General features: G+C 37.7%; 1 protein-coding gene across 3 annotated transcripts in view; it reads right to left on the bottom strand.

Moving 5' to 3' along the window:
- The window catches only part of rapgef5b (Rap guanine nucleotide exchange factor (GEF) 5b), a 48,515-nt gene that overhangs the window by 24,091 nt on the left and 2,423 nt on the right, over window positions 1-22,001 (bottom strand). Inside the window, exons 2-11 of one of the 3 annotated variants that reach the window (XM_053627589.1) lie at window positions 20,235-20,297; window positions 19,718-19,824; window positions 19,275-19,396; window positions 18,264-18,432; window positions 14,693-14,780; window positions 10,630-10,681; window positions 10,275-10,345; window positions 8,516-8,641; window positions 1,598-1,722; window positions 906-1,006 (exon numbers count right to left, since the gene is read on the bottom strand). In XM_053627589.1, coding sequence (XP_053483564.1) covers window positions 906-1,006; window positions 1,598-1,722; window positions 8,516-8,641; window positions 10,275-10,345; window positions 10,630-10,681; window positions 14,693-14,780; window positions 18,264-18,432; window positions 19,275-19,396; window positions 19,718-19,824; window positions 20,235-20,297 — 1,024 coding nt within the window. The remainder of the gene's footprint in view (window positions 1-905; window positions 1,007-1,597; window positions 1,723-8,515; window positions 8,642-10,274; window positions 10,346-10,629; window positions 10,682-14,692; window positions 14,781-18,263; window positions 18,433-19,274; window positions 19,397-19,717; window positions 19,825-20,234; window positions 20,298-22,001) is intronic. The other 2 variants (XM_053627598.1, XM_053627607.1) reach the window with 2 other exon arrangements.

Raw genomic sequence — 22,001 nt, 5'->3', positions numbered from 1 at the left:
ATTAACTTCAGCAGTTCAATATTCAAGTACTTTAAATGCACACCATACAATATAAACATATATTGGATATAGAGCTATGTTTTTGAACATATGAGTCAACATGTGAGTCAAGTACGACTTGAGATTCAGTCCCGAACTTGAGTCCCCATTTCTCCTGGAGGAATCCCAAAATTTGCCTGTACATGTATGAAAGAGCCAGTTTAAATGCTCAGCTTATGTGAAACAATATTATAACAGCTTGGAATGTAATAATAATAGAAAAGAAATTAATAACTATATTTCACAAAGTGCAAAGAAACATTTATTGAACGTTTCTGTTTTAATTTTGCTTAAAATCTAAATTTGCGGAAAATGCGGAAAAATGATTATTTAGGCTGAAGGGGACAAGGTGACAAAACAGGATTGTAATCTCATGACAAACATTAACTCTGCTCTGTAAAACTGGCTTTCACTAAAGAGCTGGTGAAATCCTCCTTTAAGACATACACCCTTCTCAGAAGATTTCCAGCTAATAACGCAATGTTCGGTTTAACCCTTTAAACTCCGAGGAGCTGTCAGCAGATTCTGTAGGACTTCTCCACAGCCTAATAGTTACACCACAGCCAGATAAAAATATTACGTTAAATAACTAAATATAAAGCGGAGACCTAGCACCAGTAGTGCAGTACATGTACAACTGCTGGTCTTTTAACCACACATGTGAGACACTACTCGTATTCTGCCTAGAGATACACTTGGGACTCAAACAATAGCAATCCTCGCTCTGTTGACATTTTATATGCGCACACTCCTCATTTGTAAACTAAGCAAAAGTAAACTGAGAGCAATTAAAACTGAGTGTAATGTTCCATCTGGCTAAAAACAGCACCGCGCTCTCTAGGGTAAAGTGTGAGATGAGAGCCCACCTGTCTCTCTTGCTTGAGAGCCCCCGCTGTCCTCGTCCAGCGTCAGGTGGCTCAGCAGGTGTTCCAGAACCTTCTCTGGGCTGGCAGGCACGCTGGCGTACCTGTGAGACAGAGGTGAGTCACTGGATGAGTCTTCCTCCTCAATGGAGGACAGTGAGCGGCTGCTGCTGCACCACTCCTCGTCCTCCGTGCCCTCCTCGTCGATGTAGCGGAAGTATGGTACGTCGAAGGTGGGTACCGTCACCCGATCACCGCTGCTGCTGTCCGAGCCGCCGTCCTCGTCCTCGTCTTCCTCCTGCTCCACCAGCGCCGCCAGCATCACCCTGCCCTCCAGCGGACGCTTGCTGCCCATGCTAGCACCGGCACTTACCTACCACATTGACTCGGGAGCTCCGGGGTGCCTGATGAACCCTGAGGACAAGCTGCAAGCCCTGCGCTGCTTACCAACTTCAGTGTAAAGTGCTCAGTTTGAGAGAGCCAGTGGAAATGCAGCACATACTCAGTGAATGGTGTTCGCTTTGTGTGGAGAAAGAGAGAGAGAGAGAGAATGAATGAAGGGAAGAGAAGAGACTGAAAGAGTGATGGGAGTGAAGAAGAGAGAAAGAGAAAGGGAGAGTGTGGAAGAAAGGGAAAGAGTGTGCACTCACGAGCCTGTACACACCCATGTGTGTGTGTGCATTCATGCAGCTCACCTCCTGGCATGAGAGGAGGGGGAAGAGGAGGAGGAGGGTGCTTGCTCTGACGTAGTCCTCTGAAACAGCAGCATCTCTCGGCTCCTTTCTCTCACACACACACGGACTGCTGCGTCACCGAGGGGCTGAGGAGAGAGAGAGAGAGAAAGAGAGAGAGGGTGAGAGGGAGGGAGGTGGAGTGTATCACCAAGGAGATTCCCTTTTCCTCCTGATTTCCATCAATATATACCCCCCTCCAAATCCCCAAATTATACCAGCCACATCAAGCAGTTTTTTATTTTATCATCCGCCGACACAATGCAGGCCTCCGCATTCATATTCATGCACGGTTTTATGCATATTTTAATGGAGTTCATTAGCAAAAGTGTCAGTTAATCACTGTAGTCTGGCTTCAGTTTGTAGTGTCATGCACTGTGCAGTTTTCTAAGCTGCGTGTGTGTGTGTGTGTGTGTGTGCGTGTGTGTGTGTGTGTGTGTGAGTGAGAGAGAGAGCATATATCAGAGGCGGTGCCTTTAGAACAAAGGAATCAGGAGGTGTATGGGTCATGCTATAACTCTGCCACCTCATCACTTGGATGTTATCAATCTTACACACTCGTATAATCCGTAAAACATTGGCCACACACACAAATATGACAAATATGGGAGGATCTCTTTATGGTAATTCTTCTCTGCTGTGCCCTAAGCTGAAGAAATTGCTAGGAAGTGCTGTGCCTTGGGGCAATATCTAATCTATTTTGCTCCTAGCCAAGTCCTGTGTGGTTGAGCATGATTCTATAGCAGGGAGAGGACTGTTTATATCAATCCTTAACCAGTGTGGTTTAGTTCATGAGATTACTGCATTGTACAGCACAGTAACTGGTTTGTTATAGTGCTGCACTAGAAACCTTATTCAGCTGGGTGTGTAAATGTGGGTGTGCTGGTACTGGGGACAAAGAGGAAATTATTTCTTACACAACTGCATTATCAGGCCCAGTATTAAAACTGACGGTCATTGATGCACCAGTGTGTGTGTGTCTGTGTGTGTATATATATTTGCATTTTAATGTGTTATTGTTTCCCGCATCCTGCTCATGAACCATAGTTGCCCTTCAGTCAATTTTAGTGTGTGTGTGGTTGGTGTATGTACGTGTGGTGTGTGTATGTATGTATATATGTGTGGTGTGTGTGTATGTCTACGTATTTATATATATATATATATATATATATATATATATATATATATATATATATATATATATATATATATATATATGTGTGTGTGTGTGTGCGCGTGTGTGTGTGTGTGTGTGTGTACAAAGAAATGGTAGTCATATGAAAGATGCTTTGTAAATAAAGTTTCTTTATTTTGCTAAAAAGTGTTCATTTCCCCTATGTGTGAAGACCTTTGGGACACCCTGTATTGAAGTACACCTGAAATGAACACCAAGTTGAGTGAACTTAATTATTTAAGGACACAGGTTCCCGTGTGTGTGTGTGTGTGTGTGTCTATGTATGTACATGTGTATGTGTGTGTGTATGTCTATGTATGTATGTATGTATGTATGTATATGTATGTATGTGGTGTATGTGTGTGTGTGTGTGTGTGTGTGTGTGTGTGTGTGTGTGTGTGTGTGTGTGTGCACATAATTAAGCAGGCAGACAGGCTGGAAGACCTTGCACTTTTCTGCCCTAATTGCCAATTGCACCGAAGACCTTAATCACACCTGTCCACACACACACACACACACACACACACACTGATGAGAGGCTCTTGCATCCAGTCAATCAACAGCAAAAACTGCAACGACAACTAACCCACTAAAATGGCTTTTACTAGGACAATCAGCTTCTCCCCTTTAAACACACTCCATTAGAGCTGTCACAGACACACACTGATGTCTATAGGCACTGTACTCTGTCTAGCTTTTACTCAGGAAAAGAACAATATTAAAAAACACAATCTAGGACAACTCTACAAGCCCAAAGCTCCACACAGTTTTGCATTACACAGAAAACTGTTTAATAGATAACACACCATTATCATAGTAAACAGACCACTGGCACCAATACACTTGAGAAACCTTTTACACAGCCCAGGAATTTTTTTCAAAGAACTCTTGAAGGCTAACACATGCTTCCTCCAAGAAACATACAACCAGCCAACCAGCACCTTTTCGAACTCGTGATACATCACAGGGCAGTGTAACACACACTGAGGAAAGCGCTATCTGCCCTCTTCCGCATACACAAGCTCACATATGTCTATGATTGGCTAGTTCTGCTCTGATTGATGGCATGAAAGATTGTATCATCCCACCCAACCATAAAACAAGGCCAATTTTGCTCCCTTAGATCCATGGCCATGTATGGTTGTGGAATCTTCAAGATTCAAACTCATGATAGGGTGAACGCTTTTTTGTTGCACCACTCATAGGCCCTCAAGCAACATATTTAGTTCTTGATCCAACGGAAGTAAGTTTCTCTAAACAAAACTTAAAAGAAAAAAAAAAAAAAACTATTGGGGTGCAGCTTTCACTGCAAAATTTTGTTAAGGAGGAGAGGAAAAGAAGAAGTAGAAGAAGAATAACATGACTAATAATAATATCAGGATAGATCCAGACCTCTTTATTTCCTCAAAAAAGTATAGAAACCTTGTAGAAAAGCATCTTTCAGGGTGAGTCAAATGAAAATTTGTTTGTTTTTATTTTAGCATTTATTGCACATAGGTGTCACAAAAATGTATCATGGTTAAGGTAGCAGTAGAAGAGGCTACTGAGAACCATGGACCAATAGTACAATTTTACTTCTGCAGCCATAAATTGAAATGTACTGTTTCTCTAATTGATATTGCACTTTTAAGGTTTTCATTTGACTCACACTTATATAAAGTCCCTTCTGAAAGTATTCATATTGTGATCTCAAACCTAAATGTCTTCAGTGTATGGCAAAAACTAAAGAACTGGCCTAGCTGTTCCAGTGAGCCCACAGTGAGAGGATCTCACAAAATGCAGTGTCTGAACTTCACCAAGCATCAATAGAACTGGTGTCCTGTTTTGTGGTCAGATGAGACCAAAATCACACTTTCTGGTCATCCACACCATCAGTACGTTTAAAAGGAAAAGTACCTTTTAAAAAAAAAAAAAAAAAAAAAAAAGGCACCTATACTATAGATTATGGAATTGGGATCAGTGATCAGTGCTTTGGGGCTGATTTATCACTGGGTATTCAGGAGCTCTTGTAAAGATGATGTAATAGCACCATGAATTCTGCTGAGTATTCCAGCCGAGAACATGGTTGCCTCTGCCGAGAGGTTCAGAATTGGCTATAGGTAAAGCTTTCAACAAGGTGATTAACCAAGCACATGTTCAAACATCCAAGCTCCTACAAGTTTCTTCAAATGTTTAAGAAAGAGACTCTGTATTGTTATCTTTAGGGTAGGGGTTCCATCCATCCATCCATCCATCCATTTTCCATATCACTTATCCTACACAGGGTTGCAAGAGAGCCTGGAGCCTATCCCAGGGAACTCAGGGCATAAGGCGGAGGACACCCTGGATGGAGTGCTAAACCATCACAGGGCAATGGTAGGGCTTACAAAATATAATTCTAAAACTAGTGGGGTTTTTTTTTCTTTTTACTAAATGTTTTGTTTGAAAAACACCATTAACTAAATCTATACAATGTTCTGTATGTTTGAGTTGCATAGCACTTGTGCTATTCTTTTATATATTATTTTTTTGTTCATTTTCATGAGGCATGCCAATCATTCTGGAAGCCGCTGTAACTGATCATTCTTAGAGTATGTTGTCAGTGTAAGGTATCAGGGCCAAACAAGCAAACAAATTAAACCCTGTGACAGCTGAAATATCCAAAAGATCAATTCAGAGAAAGATCAATAGAAATGACCACAGAGGTCATCCCTGTGCTATACCTCTGGGGAAGTACTTACCTCTCCATTGGTCTTATTGTGCATTATCAGTACACAGTAAAACAGCATGATTGAAGCTGTCGTTTGAGTGAGAGGTCATTTATACCCTGACTACCTGGAGGCTATTGCAGAAGCTTAATATCTGACTTATTAATATAATTTTTTTTTCATGTTATTATAGCCTATGGCTATTTCTTGTATCTATTCAGTTTTGACTAGACTTATTTATGATGTCTGCTTTCTGCAAGCTTAAAAGGGAAAAAAAAACATGTAAACTATCGGAGCTATGCTATGTAGAAGCTAATTATGAGGACCTCTTTATCTTTCATACTGTGGTCAGGCACTGTGCTAAAGACATTAAAATGTACACTTCCATAACACAGTGAAGTTATCTATGTATACTGTATATACGTAGGCAGGGAAATAGACTACAACCTAAAACTTAATAGCACTGTTATATCATGTTTCTTGTTATATCTTGCACATCCTTTTAAAAGGCGAATGAAAATGTTTAGAAAAAAAATTGGTGCTGATATTCACCCAAACACAATTACATAACTGTTTGGAAACCCTACAGAACACAAGCTTCTGGAAATCAAGTGGTCAAATACCAGTTTGTGTCTGTAATCATTGACACTGAATTCATGGATTCATGTTGTCATTAATGTAGGCAATGTACACACAAATTTTTCATTCACGTTAAATAATATTTCATACGAAGCAGCACTAAAAGTATATACTGTCCCTATATGAAACAAATTATTTGATACATGCCAGTGTGAAATGAGAACTGAAGAACACTCAAAGGTCAACCTTTGTACAGGCAAGAGTAAACCACAACGTTTGTTTAATTCCAGAGTTTACAGCCATGTTAGCTGTAACTGTTTGAGTAAAAGCAGAGATGTCCCAGGACATCATTCACTATGAATGGTATGCACTTTTAAAGTAGGAATCTAAATCAAAAGAGCAGACTGCAACCAAATGGCCATGTGCTTGCTTATAAGCATCGACATACACCAGAGCACAGTCATGTTTTAAGCAGAGACACCCAATTCGAATAACAGAACATATACTCTATCTGGTTCAGTTATTAAATGATAACTGATGCTTTTTTTTTAACCACATGGAAAAATGATACATCTCAAGTATCCTGTTTGACATTACACAGAATGTGAGATAAGGTCAGCCAGTCAGTACATATAATCACATCACAAACTATGTAAACTAACTAATATACACTGTTTGAACTAGAAACACTTCTGAAGGGAATAAAGAGTAATCTGTTTGACTTTCCTGCTATGCATCATATATGGCCATGTTTGAGTCAACAACCTGCTTCAAATAGCGCACTTTTATTAAATAATGTTCAGTGTTAGCACTGAACAGGACCATTACCCCAGCATATGAGATACAGATTTTATACAAAATATTACAATTATTAATATCAAAGCATGTCAATTCTGTGGAATATTTGCCTGTAATGTACACGTTATTTTGTGCAATGATCAGGTAAATTAAGGTAGAACTAATGCAGTCACTAAAAATGTTGTAAACAAGTAAGGACAGATCAGAACAGATCTTTTATACGCTACATATTTGAACAAGAATTAGGTTCAGGTGCCACTCCTATCAACCAAGAACAGGAATCTGAGTCTACAGTGGGCACTGGCTCACCGAAACTGAACAGCTGAATGTTGAAAAAAAATCAATCTTTAACTTTCACATTTTTTTTGTTGTTGTAGCCTATCCACTGTTTGGCATTGTCATTTGGCATACTGAAATGCTTTTCTGCTCACCATATTTGTAAAAAGTAGCTATTCGAGTTACTGAAGCCTTCCTATGGTGTTTACACCCGCAGAACTGCCACTCTGCGTCATTCTATGTAAACTTTACAGACTTTTACGCATGAAAATCCCAAGAGATCAGCAGTTTCTGAAATATTCAAACCAACCCGTCTAGCACGCAACAACCATGCCAAGATCAAGCTCACCGAGATCACATTTCCCTCTTTCCAGTGTTTGATGTGAACATTAACTGAAGCTCTTGACCTGTATTCGTAGAATTATGTGCATTGCGCTGCTGCCACATGATTGACTGACTACATGAATGAGCAGATAATTGCATGTGTGTGTAGAGGTGTTCCTAATAAAGTGGATGCATAGTTGTAATAAATGTCACACTAACATTTTAATGCTATGATTTCTAGAATTATGATTAAATAGTTGGTTAGAAATCGGTGAAAAATGTTTTTTTTTTCACTTCCGTGTTTTAGTGACATAAAATAATCTAAATAAATGCAGAGCAAATATTATGGGCTGAGCCCATAATAACCACTGAATCAATGACATGCTAACAACAAAACAGCATGTAATAATAAGGCAGGAGACCTGTCTGTTACAAGTCTTTATTATCAGGATGTACAATGGATCTCTGCAGTTGAAAGGTCAGCAAAACAGGCATTTGTATAAAAAATAAAAAAGTTTAAAAAAATAAATAAAACACTATTTGATGCCTGGGTATATTAGTAGGTAGACTGGCTTGACCCAGTCTTGTGGGAATTAGGTCAGATTTTTCGGTCATTGTTAAAATAATTAGCAAATGACAAGAAATGAGGAAGTGGGAGCTCAATGAAATTGGCCAATTAGAAACAGGGATATGATCATTAATTGGCAGATATTTGAGCTCAGAAATTCAGCTCCTTCCTATCCTAATGGTAGACTCTGATGATAATAATAATAATAATAATAATAATAATAATAATAATAATATTGCAAAAAAACATGTAAATGTATATCATGTGACTTAGAAAAGACTGGTTTTGAATGTTTACCTCAATATGATTAAATATTCCAAACTGCATTTCTATTCATTATTGTATACATTTCAGGGTGCAAGCATTAAAATCATCAGGACTTCTGATTTTAGACAATAATTACTATTAAACACCATTCACAGTGTATATTGATGTCAATGTGTGTCTATGCGGTGTGTGTATACACGCTGACTCACCTCCGCTGGTCGTTCGGTGGGTTTAAGCGGGCTGTGGAGGAGGCGGCACCCATCCTTGGCTAGACGTTGGACCATCTCCCTGCGACTCATGTCCTCTCTGTTGCGTAATCCAGTCCCAGGGCCCTGCTGAAGTGCAGAGGACACAGAGAACACATATCTCAGACCACAGTCCCACGCCATGGAGCTTCAGCACACACCACAAGTTAGTACACTGATGCCTATTTCTTCAGGTGAGACAGAGAGCTCTGGCTACCATAATTCAGTGCAGGGGGTCATGGTATAAAGCTTGGGATAGGAGAATCTCTCTAGACATTTCATGAGAGGGAACCTGCATTTCTCTTTCCTTTAGTCTCCCTCTCTCTCTTATTCACACAAGAGTGGGGGTGGCCAGGAAACATCTGCCAGTGGCTCCAGTCATGAATAGGAAGTTTCACAATGTCCTGAAAGTGGGAGACTGACCAGCGTTGAGTCCAGTAGGGTATGTTACAGTGTATTTATAAAAAGTCTGACCAACATAGTGTATCAATAACCAAGGTATCAATAATCAAAATGATATGTGGTGTCACATGGCTGTACTGGGACCTAATAACTGTAAAGAATAACTACAGAAGTAGATATTACAGTAATCTATACAGTGATTCAGGATTGTTCCCTTAATCAGTAGTTCTCCATCAACATGCACACCTGCACATATACCCCCACCCACACATACACATATGAACAGTAGGCTTCCAGGATGTAACACTTATGATCTCATCCTTTAATGTGACTGAAACAGAAAGGAATTTGCACGAGCCACACGAAAGGAATACAGTCACTACAGCGTATATAAAGCAGTTTAACCTCATACTGGGCAGATATGTTCGACATAACTGGAACACTTCACATTCCAGGACACCTTGTCTGAAACCCACATCTGAATATGGACAACAATGAACAATATCTAGTGACAAAAGGGGAATACTTTAAAGTCTTGCTCTCAACCTGATATGCGTAAAAGACAAAATAGGATCAGCATTTTATTTAAACTATTCTGATATACTTGATAACACTGTGGTTATAAGCAGACACATACAATATTTGTCCATAGTGGTCAGTTTGTTAGACACATTTACTATAGATGCATGTTGTAAGTACATTCGAACATTAATTATAAGCTTGGACACACTACAACCCCAATTCAAAAAAAAGTTGGGACGCTGTGTAAAATGTAAATAAAAACAGAATGCAAGGATTTGCAAATCTCATAAACCCATCTGTTATTCACAATAGAACATAGACAACATATCAAATTTCTAAACTGACGAAATGTACCATTTTAAGGAAAAAATAAGGTCATTTTGAATTTGATGGCCGCAACACGTCTCAAAAAAGTTGGGACAGGGGCAACAAAAGGCTGGAAAAGTAAGTGTTATGGAGTAATGATTCACTTATGGAAACTACACACTATTTGACAGAATTGAAAATATTGTCATCATCTATTGCCAGTACAGCTGCCAAGAACCATCAACTATTAATCAAAACTAAAAGAATTATCTGCAGACAGACAACTAATAAACTTTTATTCAAACCACCCCCCCAAAAAACTGCTCATTTATTTTTCTGCCATGTAAAGCTTTTTAGCTTAACCTGGAATAAGGTAATGTTCACTCAGTTACTGTATGCAGAAAACATCTGACTTGGTGCATACAGTACATGAATGACATGAGTTCAGTAGATTTACAGTATACACCCAGACATGTCCAGATTTGTACCATACCTTTTGCTCATTGGAAAACAACATGCAGGGTGGGAGGTCAACGGAGTGCGCTGGGACAGTGTCCTCAATCACTGTAAAAAAAAAAATATATATATATATATATATATATATATATATATATATATATATATATATATATATATATATATATATATAACTCTTTGTTTTGTGACAGTGACAATGGATTACAGTGCCTAAGAATATGATAGCGGAATACATGCTTCACTATTGTTGAAATACTACTAATAATAGTATTCTTTTAAAAGTGTAGACTTTTGTATCTCCAAGTTTAAACATAAAAAAAAACACACCTAGAGTTTCCTTTGTTATAATAAAAAATGTAAAGATTCCTTACTTGAATTGCACCTTCCTTTTCGAGCCAGTGCTGCTGTCAGTTCATTCTGCACCTGTTAAAATGAAACACTTTAGCAGAGGAGCCTCCAGCAGCATGTGCGGCTCATGTCAGACATTATCCACTCTAAGCAAGTATAGAGAACAGGATGCAGATGACAGCCACACTGCTGGACCAGAATCATTACAGTGTGAGCAGTTAGGACATAACACTGCTGAACACCATATCATGTAGAAAATCAGTATCCACTGCCTGGCAACGACAAAGGCAGCTCCATAAGGAGGATGAAGTCTCCTCACAGTTTTATAAGTCAGAGATGGAGTCTTGCAGGGCATGTAGCTCAGTGTGGGAGTGCATGCATGTATGTTAGACAGTATACATGACAGATTGACCTACTTGTAATAATGATAACAAGGTGAGTGGTTAAGTGAACACAGGATTGGGTGCTTAAGAAAGCCACTTACCTCTCAACTGTTTAAACTGTAGCTAGTCTTAATTGTCTCAACATGAATAAAAACATGCCATTGGTCTAAATCTGCGTCTTATTGGTCAGGTCTACTGAGAGTCTCTATTTCTCCGTCTACCACTAGTGCCGTAATTTCTTACATAGAGAGTTCACAGCTCTTAAGTCATTTTAGTTGCAGCTACAGTACGTGTGTGATTCTCGTAGTACAGCAGCTGATTATGCCACTATATGCACAAAATCATATGAATTACAGCCCATGACCACCAAACATTAAGTTGAGTCCAATATTTAACAATGCTGAAAAACATATGTATGATAGAGAATAACAGCTAGCAACTAATTTGACAGCTATTTGTCTAAGTTAATGTAGCTTATGTTGTAAAAAGTAAGTTTTCCTCAAAGTAAGAATTTGAAGTCCATGACAAACCAGCTATTGCATACATATTGTATCATGAAATTCAGTGTTGTTGCCTCACAGCCCCAGGGTTCTTGGTTCAATTCTGAACTTGTGTTACTGTCTTTGTGAAGTTTCAAGTTAGGCTGTGTCCGTGTGGGTTTCCTCTGTTTGTAGCTTGTTTTAACAACAGTTGCTTAGAATTTAATTTGTCATTTAGATGGCTGCTTTTAATCTGGACAGTTCTAAATGCAATCATCGTTGACATCTAGGGAATCAGCTGTTGTCAAAATCAAGAAAACTCGAACTCTGGAGACAACGCAGTCAAAAGGGGAAAGTGACAGAGCCCATGCTAAAACAAGAATAAATAAATATCGACATGGCTTTTGAGAGGTGGTGAAATCTCCAGCAAAAGTTCAGTACTGCAGTTTTAAGGTCATGTATGAGATATAAATGTACACTCAATTTTCCAGGAGAAAGATCCACTTTAAAGGTACAAAACATGTCTACTTGAGGGTACCACCCCTGTGGCAAGAATTAGACTGAAGAATAAATATATCTTAGTAAAATAGTCTATGGGGCTGGTTTTATTCACTGCGCTTATATGTGTGTGTGTGTGTGTGCACACATGTGTGAGATCGATCACACTAATAAGGAGATAATGCATGTTTACAACAGTGAGCTCTCTATGTAACATACAAAGCGTTGTGAATCCAGGTGTGTAACGGCAACTAAAGGAAGTGTTTAACTCTGCTTAGTGGCCCATGAAAACTAAATTTCCCATGGGGCCAGACAGCATGGCATCCCTTAGCCTAAAATAGTGCTGGTCTGGGAGCCATGCCACAGTAACCCTGTCCGTGAAGTTCTACTTAATGTTACCTTTTAACTACCAGAGAGAGAGAAAAAAAAATCCATATATAGGAGCATCCAAAATCTACCATCATATCTACCACAAACTACAATACAGAAACACACATAAGCCAGTAATCTGACTCATGGTTTCAGCTTTGCTTACCCGTGTTTAATGCTTTCTTTAATGAGTTACTGAAATGTATTAAATGGACTATAACATTCAAAATGCAGTAAGATTACCAGTGTAGTGTGTAACGCGTTACTGTAATTAAATTACTTTTCCCCGGAAAAAAGTAAAGTAAGCGATTACTCTTCATTTTTAAGTGTTACTTATGATGTACTTGCATTATATACTGTATAGACTTTCAGCAATACTGTATAAAACAATATTGAATTGAAAATCAAAATGTATCATTATTTTTTTTTTATGTAACTCGGCTCCTTTAAATTCGTTAGCTCTACGCTAGCGCACGGGTTTGCACCAGGTGGTTGTGAAGTTGCTCAAGTTCAAGGATGTCAGCAGAAACGGGTGACTGTTTTGCCAAATGGAAATATTCCCATTACTTCATTTTTTTGATAAATGTGGACAAGAACATCCTGTCCTGGGTAAAATATATTTTTTTTAAAAAACCCACTATGTTAAAAACACTACCTCACTCTAGTAGTAGCTCTTGTTTTTAAGCAAGTATATATAATTTTTGCATAAAAAATAAAATGGTTTAATAAAGCTATGCTTAAAAGGCTATACTATTCCATGTTTGACTCAAATGTATAAAAAAAAAACTTAAAGAAGAGTTTGATTTCTATTGTCCATGTGGTCAAGGTTGATACAGATGTTAAGAAGTAATTAGTAATGCAATTAATTTTCAGACAGAGTAATTAATCAGTAATTTACATACAATGTTGATGATGTAATTAGTAATTAATGACACTGAAGATTACGCACCAGAACAATATGGCTCATTATAACTCTTAACTGCTTTTTAAAGCTCTTAATTGATTGGTATTGTCATCAATAGATTATATTATATTAAAAGGTAAATCGAATGAAAAGTGGAGAAGCAAGGAGCTTTCAGTTGTTATGCTCTTAAAATCTGTAACACACTAATGCCAGTGATTCGAATAATCCTTCTATTATCAGTTTTTAAAAAAAAACAAACAAAAAAAACTGTAACACCCTGCTTTATAACTTAGCATTTAATCATGTTATTATTTTTAAATAGTTATTGCAACATTATTTTATTTTTCCCATTTAATTATTTTTTACTTTTACCCTTTACATTTATACTTCATATTATTTATCACAGCACAGATTTACTGTATATCGATGTATAATAGTCTCTTACACACAGCACGTAGACATGCCAGTCTCACTAATTCAATTATATCAATATAATTACATAATTGAACTCATCTTTATACATTTATGAATAATTAAATAAATATTCTACTCCATTATACTTTGGATGCACAAACGTGGACAAGCGATGTTTTTATGTCTGTTGCCAAGACAATTATCAGTATACAACCCCACCTCGAGAAGCAATTCTGCAGCATTAGCTTAATGGTTGGACGGACGCAAAGTGGGCTCAGCATTGCCTTGGTAATGTACAATCAGTGCACTGAACACTCTGACTCTCAGATGTCAAGATGGACCAAGTACACGCGAGTTTCATTACGTACTCGTTCAAGAAGGAACATATAATTATTGAGTGCATAAATTCATGTACTTTTCAGAAGGATGACATTTCTGTATTATAAATCCATTATTCTAATATTTTGAGACACTGGATTTTTGATTTCCATGAGCTGTAAGCTGTAATCATCAAGATTAAAACAAAAAAGGCTTGAAATAGTTCACTTTGTGTAATGAATCTAGAATATATTAAAGTTCCATTTTTTGAATTAAATTACGGGGGGGGGGGGGGGGATTAACTTTTCCACGATACTCTAATTTTTTGAGATGCACCTCTACATATTGTAATAAATTGCATATAACTAATTTTAGTCCTAGAGTATAATAATGATAATCCATTAATGTATGAACAATGCTTATGGTCATAGCCATAGTGCGCCAGAACGCCCAGCACACACCAGCTATTAGTGGAGAGGAGAGAGTGATGTAGCCAATTCAGAGATGGAGATTATTAGGGGGCCATGATAGATAAGGGCCAATGGGGGAAATTTGCCAGGACACCGGGGTTATAGCCCTACTCTTATACGATAAATGTTCTGGGATTTTTAATGGCCACAGAGCATCAGGACCCTGGTGTAACGTCTCATCTGAAAGACGGTGCTGTTTCCACATTAGGTTTAAAAAGACCAACCATTCCAGGAGTTGTGGTTTTCCTCACCTTTGATGTGAGGTGCTCCAGAGCTCTCATCTGGACAACATCTATTGGACTACAAGCAGGAGAACTTCTCTTATGCTCTCCCTCAGACCTGCAAAAACAGACATACACACAATAATTTAACAAGACACCTCACTGTTCAGTGTTTAAGCATACACCATCATATAATAGCATTAATCCTAGAGCAGTGGTCACCAACCCTCTTCCTTCAGATCTACTTTCCTGCAGCTTTCATCACCAACCAAAATCTAACACAGCTGTTTTAGCTGATCAAGAACTTCTTAAAGCAATGATTCGATGGTCAAGTGGGCACAGTTATGGTAGGATCTAAAGTCTTCTGGAAGGTAGATCTCCAGGAACAGGGTTGCTGACCACTGACTAGAGTGACAGTAAAGCAAAGGCAAACATTTACTTATCTTAATTTTCACATTAGGCATTTACCGCAATGCCATTATCTGTATCTGGTGATCTAAATATTTCTAGATTTATCTGTATTTGGATTTAACCCGAAAGTGGATGTGGTCTAGACAGAAAGAGAGACGCAGCATGTGCTTAAAACATTAATTTAGGTCTATTCTCCTGTTCTTCCTGTCTGTATAACAATTAACCCGTGCTTCATTCAAGTCTTTTTAATAGCTCAGCTAGAAGACTTTATGAGTGAAGTCCTGAGTTTAGGAACAGAAACACAACTGGTGAGACACTGTTGGCTCAGTCTTAGGTTAATGCCTATAAACTCTCAGTCTAAAAGAGATGTATTCAAAATGTGCTGCTGCCAGTAATAAACTGTACATCCACACAAAGGGCTTTAATTTATACCAGTAAGTATTTAACAACAGGAAATCTTCATGTGAACAGCCTGCATGCAAACTGAAAGAGTATAAGAGAAATAGAGAAAAGGAATAAAAAGCATACCAGTCAGACGAGACTGCATGCACTTATAGACACCTGCTGGTGAGTGCTGTAACTGATCATCTGAGTCCCAATTTCCAGGTATAAAAGTGTTACTGATTACTGTGCTCTTATAATTTTGGGAAAGCGCCTAATGTTCATAAATGTTGATAACCAGTAGCTGTATTCACAGAAACACAGACGTTACACAGTGGCACTGATGTGAAGCACCATTAACCAGACACCTCCGGTGTTAATACGATCATGTGTTAAATAATACAATCATCCTGTGCCGCAAATGACATCAGACATAAGAAGAAGCAGCAGCAGCAGTTCATGACCATACGTTTTGGTGGCGCAGGACAACATTAATAATGATACAGCCTCAAACAAATTAATTCAAGAGACAATTACACTTGACTGTTAACAATATAAACAATGGAACAGGCAGTTGAGAGTAGACAACATACAGTCATCCAACATACACAGTCTAGCAGCTCGTTGTAAGTGGCTTTAGACGTACCTTCGACTTACCGTGTTTGATAGTGTATTTCCCGAAGGGCTAATATTAACCAGGGTTGCAAGGTTGTGGCAAAATTGCCAGCCCAACTACATCTCAAAAACCACATGAAATTCCTGACACTAGACCAAGAAATTTGAGCACTGGATAAGGGAGACACATTTTTGCACACAGTCTGATATATGGATATTATCCACTCCAAAATTCCCCATTTATCTTACAATAGAAATGGTACTGTACATCATAGACAAACTGTCTGTGCTTACACTCTGCCTTTGTTTGAGGAATTTTTTTAGATTGAATTTAACTGATTACCTGCTATAAAACAAGATCTTAGAAGCCACTGATTCCTGCCCTAGAGGGCAACACTTGTTATAGTTCTCATATTGACCTCTAAGCAATAATACCTATATGAAGTTAAATGGGTCAGTAAGCATGCTTCCCCAAGACTTACGCAGTAAGAATACTTTCCCAACACAACCCAAGGAGCAGAAACACAACTACCTCTGAAACTACTGAAATGGTAAGGCCAATTCATTTGTTTGTGCTATACACCAAAGACATTTGCATTTGAGATCATGATTTCATGAATGAGATCATGGATATGAAACGAGAGTTTAGGATTGCAGCTTTTATTTCCTGGTACATACAGTGCTCTCCACTAATATTGGCACCCTTGGTAAATATGAGCAAAGAAGGCTGTGAAAAATTGTCTTTATTGTTTAACCTTTTGATCTATCGTTAAAAAAATTTACAAAATGACTCTGCTCTCAAGGATATCAAACAACTGCAAACACAACACAGGTTTATCCAAAAATAAATTTGTTAAATATAGGTGTGCAACAATTACTGGCACCCCTCTGAATTCATATGAGAAAAATATATTTGTAGTATATTCCCATTGATATTTTACTTTTTTTTAGTACACCTGGGTGACTAGGAACAGGAAATTGTTCAACCATGACTTCCTGTTTCACAGAGGTATAAATATAAGGTAACACATAGGCCAAATTCCCTTAGTCATTCATAACAATGGGTAAGACCAATAAATATAGCTGTTATGTGCGGCAAAAGGTTGTTGAGCTTCACAAAATGGGAAGTGGCTATAAGAAAATAGCACAAGCATTGAAAATGCCCATTTCCACCATCAGGTCAGTAATTAAGAAGTTCCAGTCCACTGGAAATGTAATTAATCAACTTGGAAGAGTATGTGTCTATATTGTCTCAACACACTGTGAAGAATATGGTTCGCGTGGCCAAAAAATCTCCAAGGATCACAGCTGCAGAATTGCAGAAATTAGTTGTGTCTTGGGGTCAGAAAGTCTCCAAAACTACAATACGTACTCACCTACTTCCAAGCCTACAAACCAAGATGAACCTCTACAAGAGTGATGGAATTCCATGCTCATGATCCAAAACATATGAGCTCATCAGTCAAGCATGGTGGAGATAGTGTTATGGCTTGGGTTTGCATGGCTGCTTCTGGTACGGGTTCGCTAATCTTTTTTGATGATGTCATAAATGATAACAGCAGTCTACAGAAACAATCTGTCTTCCAATTTACAGAAAAATATATCCAATTCAATTGGGACTAACTTCGTCATGCAGCAAGACAATGACCCAAAACAACAAACGACATCATCAGAGGAAAAAAGTTGAAGGTTTTAGACTGGCCAAGTCAATCACCATATCTTTACCCAGTTGAGCAGCATTTCACCTCCTGAAGAGGAGACTGAAGGGAGAAACCCCCTGAAACACACAATAACTTACAGAAGCTGTGGTACAAGCCTGGAAAAGCCTCACAAAAGAAGAACACAACTTATGGGTCGCCATATTGACACGGTTATTGCAAGCAAGAGATATGCAACAAAATATTAAATGTTATTTAGTTTAATTTACTTTAAGACTATCTGTTCCTATACTAGATCTATAAATATCAGGAAATGAAATCTGAAATTTTGATCCATCATCTCATTCACTTTTTTTGATCTCAAACCCAAATGTCCAGTCTACAGCAGTACGCAAAAAAAATAAAAAAAGATTTGGCCTAGCCGTTCCAATAGTTTCAGAAGGGACCGTATATGCTGGGGCTATTCCTAATCCTCTACACCAAAGATAATGTAATTGATATAAAATATGGTAATATATCAAGCAGATAGTACTCACGGTTTAGGGGTGGCCACATGGAGCTGATTATGAGGTGCCACGCGTAAGAGAAGATTCACTGCATTTTGCCACTGGCTCTGATTTCTAAATTCACAGCTTTGGGCTTCACACTCCTCAAAGGAGAACTGGTACAACATTTCAGAGTCTTCAAACACTGCCTGCCTTTCCACTGGAACACAGTGTTACTCAGTGTTAATGTGTGTGCCCAAGACATCTAAAGTTATGTTCAGAGAATTTTAAATATTTATTATATATAAAATGTCATATATTATAAGAATTCATAAGTATATCATTAAAAATATTTATAAAAGGCATTCAAATCTTGTATGATTGAACTCTACATGTGAAGGGTATGCAATCGACTCTCATTTAAAAAGATTCACCACAATGGTTAAAAACTGACATTACCATCTGCTTTGTAACTTACTGTTATGTAAAATTACTATTATAAATATTTTCATTCCAAGTTACGTTCAATGTGTATGATTGGGTCAAAGCATGCACATGTCCACCGAGGAAGTGGTTAGGTAGAACTGTTCACTGAGTTTAGGTATTACATTTTTGATTATTTACCTTTGGTGACCCATCTGAGGGGAAATATCTCTTAATAACCCATGACATCATATTTTCTTCTGAAGCCCTCTGTAATATTCTACCAATATCATGTTTTGTCAAGACAAGGAAGTAAACAGGCCATTTTAATGTGTCTCATATAATCTGAATTCACCCAACACCAACACTTTTAACATTCCGACATTCCTGTGGACAAGTATAATTAACTTTAACTTGTGAAGTTCATTTCAGCTAATAGCCATAACGAATTGTCTTAACAATGAACTATGCCATTACTCACTAATTAGGCATTTACATTAGCAGGCTTGGATAGCTAGCCACCTACCTGGTACATCTTCCAGTTCCACTAAGATGTCATTTGAACCCATCTACCACTGCCTTGATTTATTTATTTATTTTTAATAATTAGACCACATGGAGTAAGTCTCCTTCATATACCTGAAAGAAGGATGCCCAGCTTGAGCAAAACATTCCAGACTCTAACAGCTGCATTTCTGTTTTCAACAAACACACACTGCTCCGTCAGCCACTGCACCAGCTCCTGTCCTATAAAACTCCTTCTGTAGGATAACAAGAGGGTTACAAATCAAAGAGACACCACATGGTAACTTAAACCTGTGTGTCAGAGGTCAAAGAATAATCATAAAACCGCCAACACAAACCTATACGATATATTACTTTCAATATGGGGTCATTATGGTTTTAGATTTACAAGTCTTATAATTTAAGGTTTAAAGCAATTATAAAAAGTATGTAAGGCAACTTTATTATAAGGTATTATAAATAGTTGAATTATCATATATTAAATTGAATAATCAGTTGGAATACATTTTAGTAATTAAAAGCATTCTGATTAAGATTTAAGCCTTGTCTAAACTTACTTGATGATTCTGGCTAGTTTCACATGGGCTTTCCAGTTTACTTGTCCATCAGATAAAAAAGCATTTCTGAGTGCACGGCCAGCACAAGTCACATTTTGGACACAAACCTACAACACAGAGACAGAACATTCACACTGAAAATACGTGCCGAGCAAAAGACAACACGTGTCACGTTCTGTAAAGATGTGATTTTTAGCTGTTGTCTGTGTGGACAGCAAAGGAACTGGAAGGAAAAAAACTGACACCACAACCCCATATACACATGCAAATACTAAGACTAGTTCCTCTGACGTTAAGCGTATGTGAGATAATCATCTTCATTCTGAGATATTCACAACTCATCAAAAAAACAACAACAACAAAAAAAAAAAACACACTGCTGATTAACACGATACACACAACAAAGACGAGTCCAAACTTGCTGACGTGCATTTGGACATTCCCAAGAAAGCCAACCAGATTTTCAAGTCACACGAGGACCAAAAACAATGACAGTGTACAGAAATGCTTGTTTTACCTTGTGCCTGGTGTCCGAGACGAGACAGCTGACGGTTTCAGGTGGCTGCTCCTCCGATGCAATCTGTCAAGGAGAAACAGAGGTTAAAAGCCCTATAAACAAGGGCTCTCTGTCTCCTTGAACAATATACACTGTCTGCTGTGCCTTATCTTAAAACTCAGCTTTATACAGTAGTTTATTCATAAACACAGCCAGCTTAGCCTAACTATCTACCCCATTCACTAATGTGACAAAGTATGAATTACAGCAAAAAAAAAACAAATAAAAAAAACAACAACAACAAAAAAGTTTTACTGCATGTCACATTAACCAACAAAGATTAATACTTCATAGACAAAATAAGTAGACTTAACCCCTAAACTCCTAAATCTTGTCAGCCGGGTCAGACGTTCCACATTCCTCACTCTTGTAACTGCATACCTTTAATATTAGTTTCACTGGAATAAGTCATTGTAGTTGAAAAATATGTGACTTAAGATAATGATCCAGGAGTTTGCTAACTGCTCTACGTCTCTCATGCAATTCATTCTTATTCATTCACTGTTTTCTTTCAGTGTGTCACCTCTCAATGTACATGGTGCTCATATTCTTAATACAATATTGGATTAATGAACTTCACACTATATAATGGCAACGTCATTGCCTTAGAAATCACACGAAGCAGGTTTCCCTTCAGCTGTAGGCCATTTATAGTTTATTTTCAAATGTGATACGCAATAATAATGTAATGGTTTGGTATTTCATTTATGTATTAAGCAATAATTACAGATTAAGTAAGGATTACTTACTAATCACATCAGCTTCTGAAATGTTGTCTTATCTACCTATTGAGGAACTACTAGTTGATGTAAAGTAGCCTACTCCAACATTTTAGTAACTACAATATAAATATTTTTTATCCTTTATTATTATAATAAACGGAAAAAAAAGCCTGCTCAGAGGAGGCAGAGGTCAATACACCCCATATTCACCACTCTGCATTCTGAGCGCTATCTGATATTTTGTATGTGGTGGTATAGGACAAATAAAACTCTAACAGACTTCTTACCTAGCGTCATTCTTTTCTGCAGGAGTAAATCTGCCAGCATTAGTTCTGATTAATCACAAGTCACCATCACAAAGACATGACTCAATCTGTGTATGTGTTGTGCTTCAACATATATTCAGAGATATATTTTACAAATATTACCACATTTGTTAGAAAATTAATGAAGTGTTACTGTGTCCTTTTCTTAGTTTCTTAGCGTTAAGGAGTTCATAAATCATGTAAGCATGTAAATCATAAATCATTAGTAATGATCATAAATCATTACTAATGACTACTTAGCTAGCACTTCTCCAGGTGACATTTAACACTTGGTAAATTATACTTAGTTCATAATGAACTACCAAATCATTATAGTACTCATAACGATAACTTACCTGTAGGTGTTAATATAGCACTTTACCCTGCACGGTTTAGTACTTATCCTGCGTTTAACACTCACATTTTAACCTCATACAAGGATTATTGATTAGTAATGGAGTTGGCAGAGGTGAGCTGGAGCAGGAAAGTATTAAGATGTGTAAGACAAACACCAGACATGGGGAACACTGCAACAGATGGGTGTTTTATCAAGGTATTAGTGAATTAGCCTTATTTTACTGTAGGCCTGATATCCAATTAATAGTCGTCTAAGGGCTTATGGAAAGTAGAGAACTGAGTTTGCCTTGAAGAATGCTTTTAGAGCAATCCATTAAAGGAAAAATCTACCCAACAAACTTAAT

The sequence above is a fragment of the Ictalurus furcatus genome, chromosome 1 (genome assembly GCF_023375685.1).
Source record: "Ictalurus furcatus strain D&B chromosome 1, Billie_1.0, whole genome shotgun sequence".
In the NCBI taxonomy this organism is placed as follows: Eukaryota; Metazoa; Chordata; class Actinopteri; order Siluriformes; family Ictaluridae; genus Ictalurus; species Ictalurus furcatus.
Note: the sequence above shows the minus strand (reverse complement) of the source record. Positions and strands in the feature narration are given on the sequence as shown.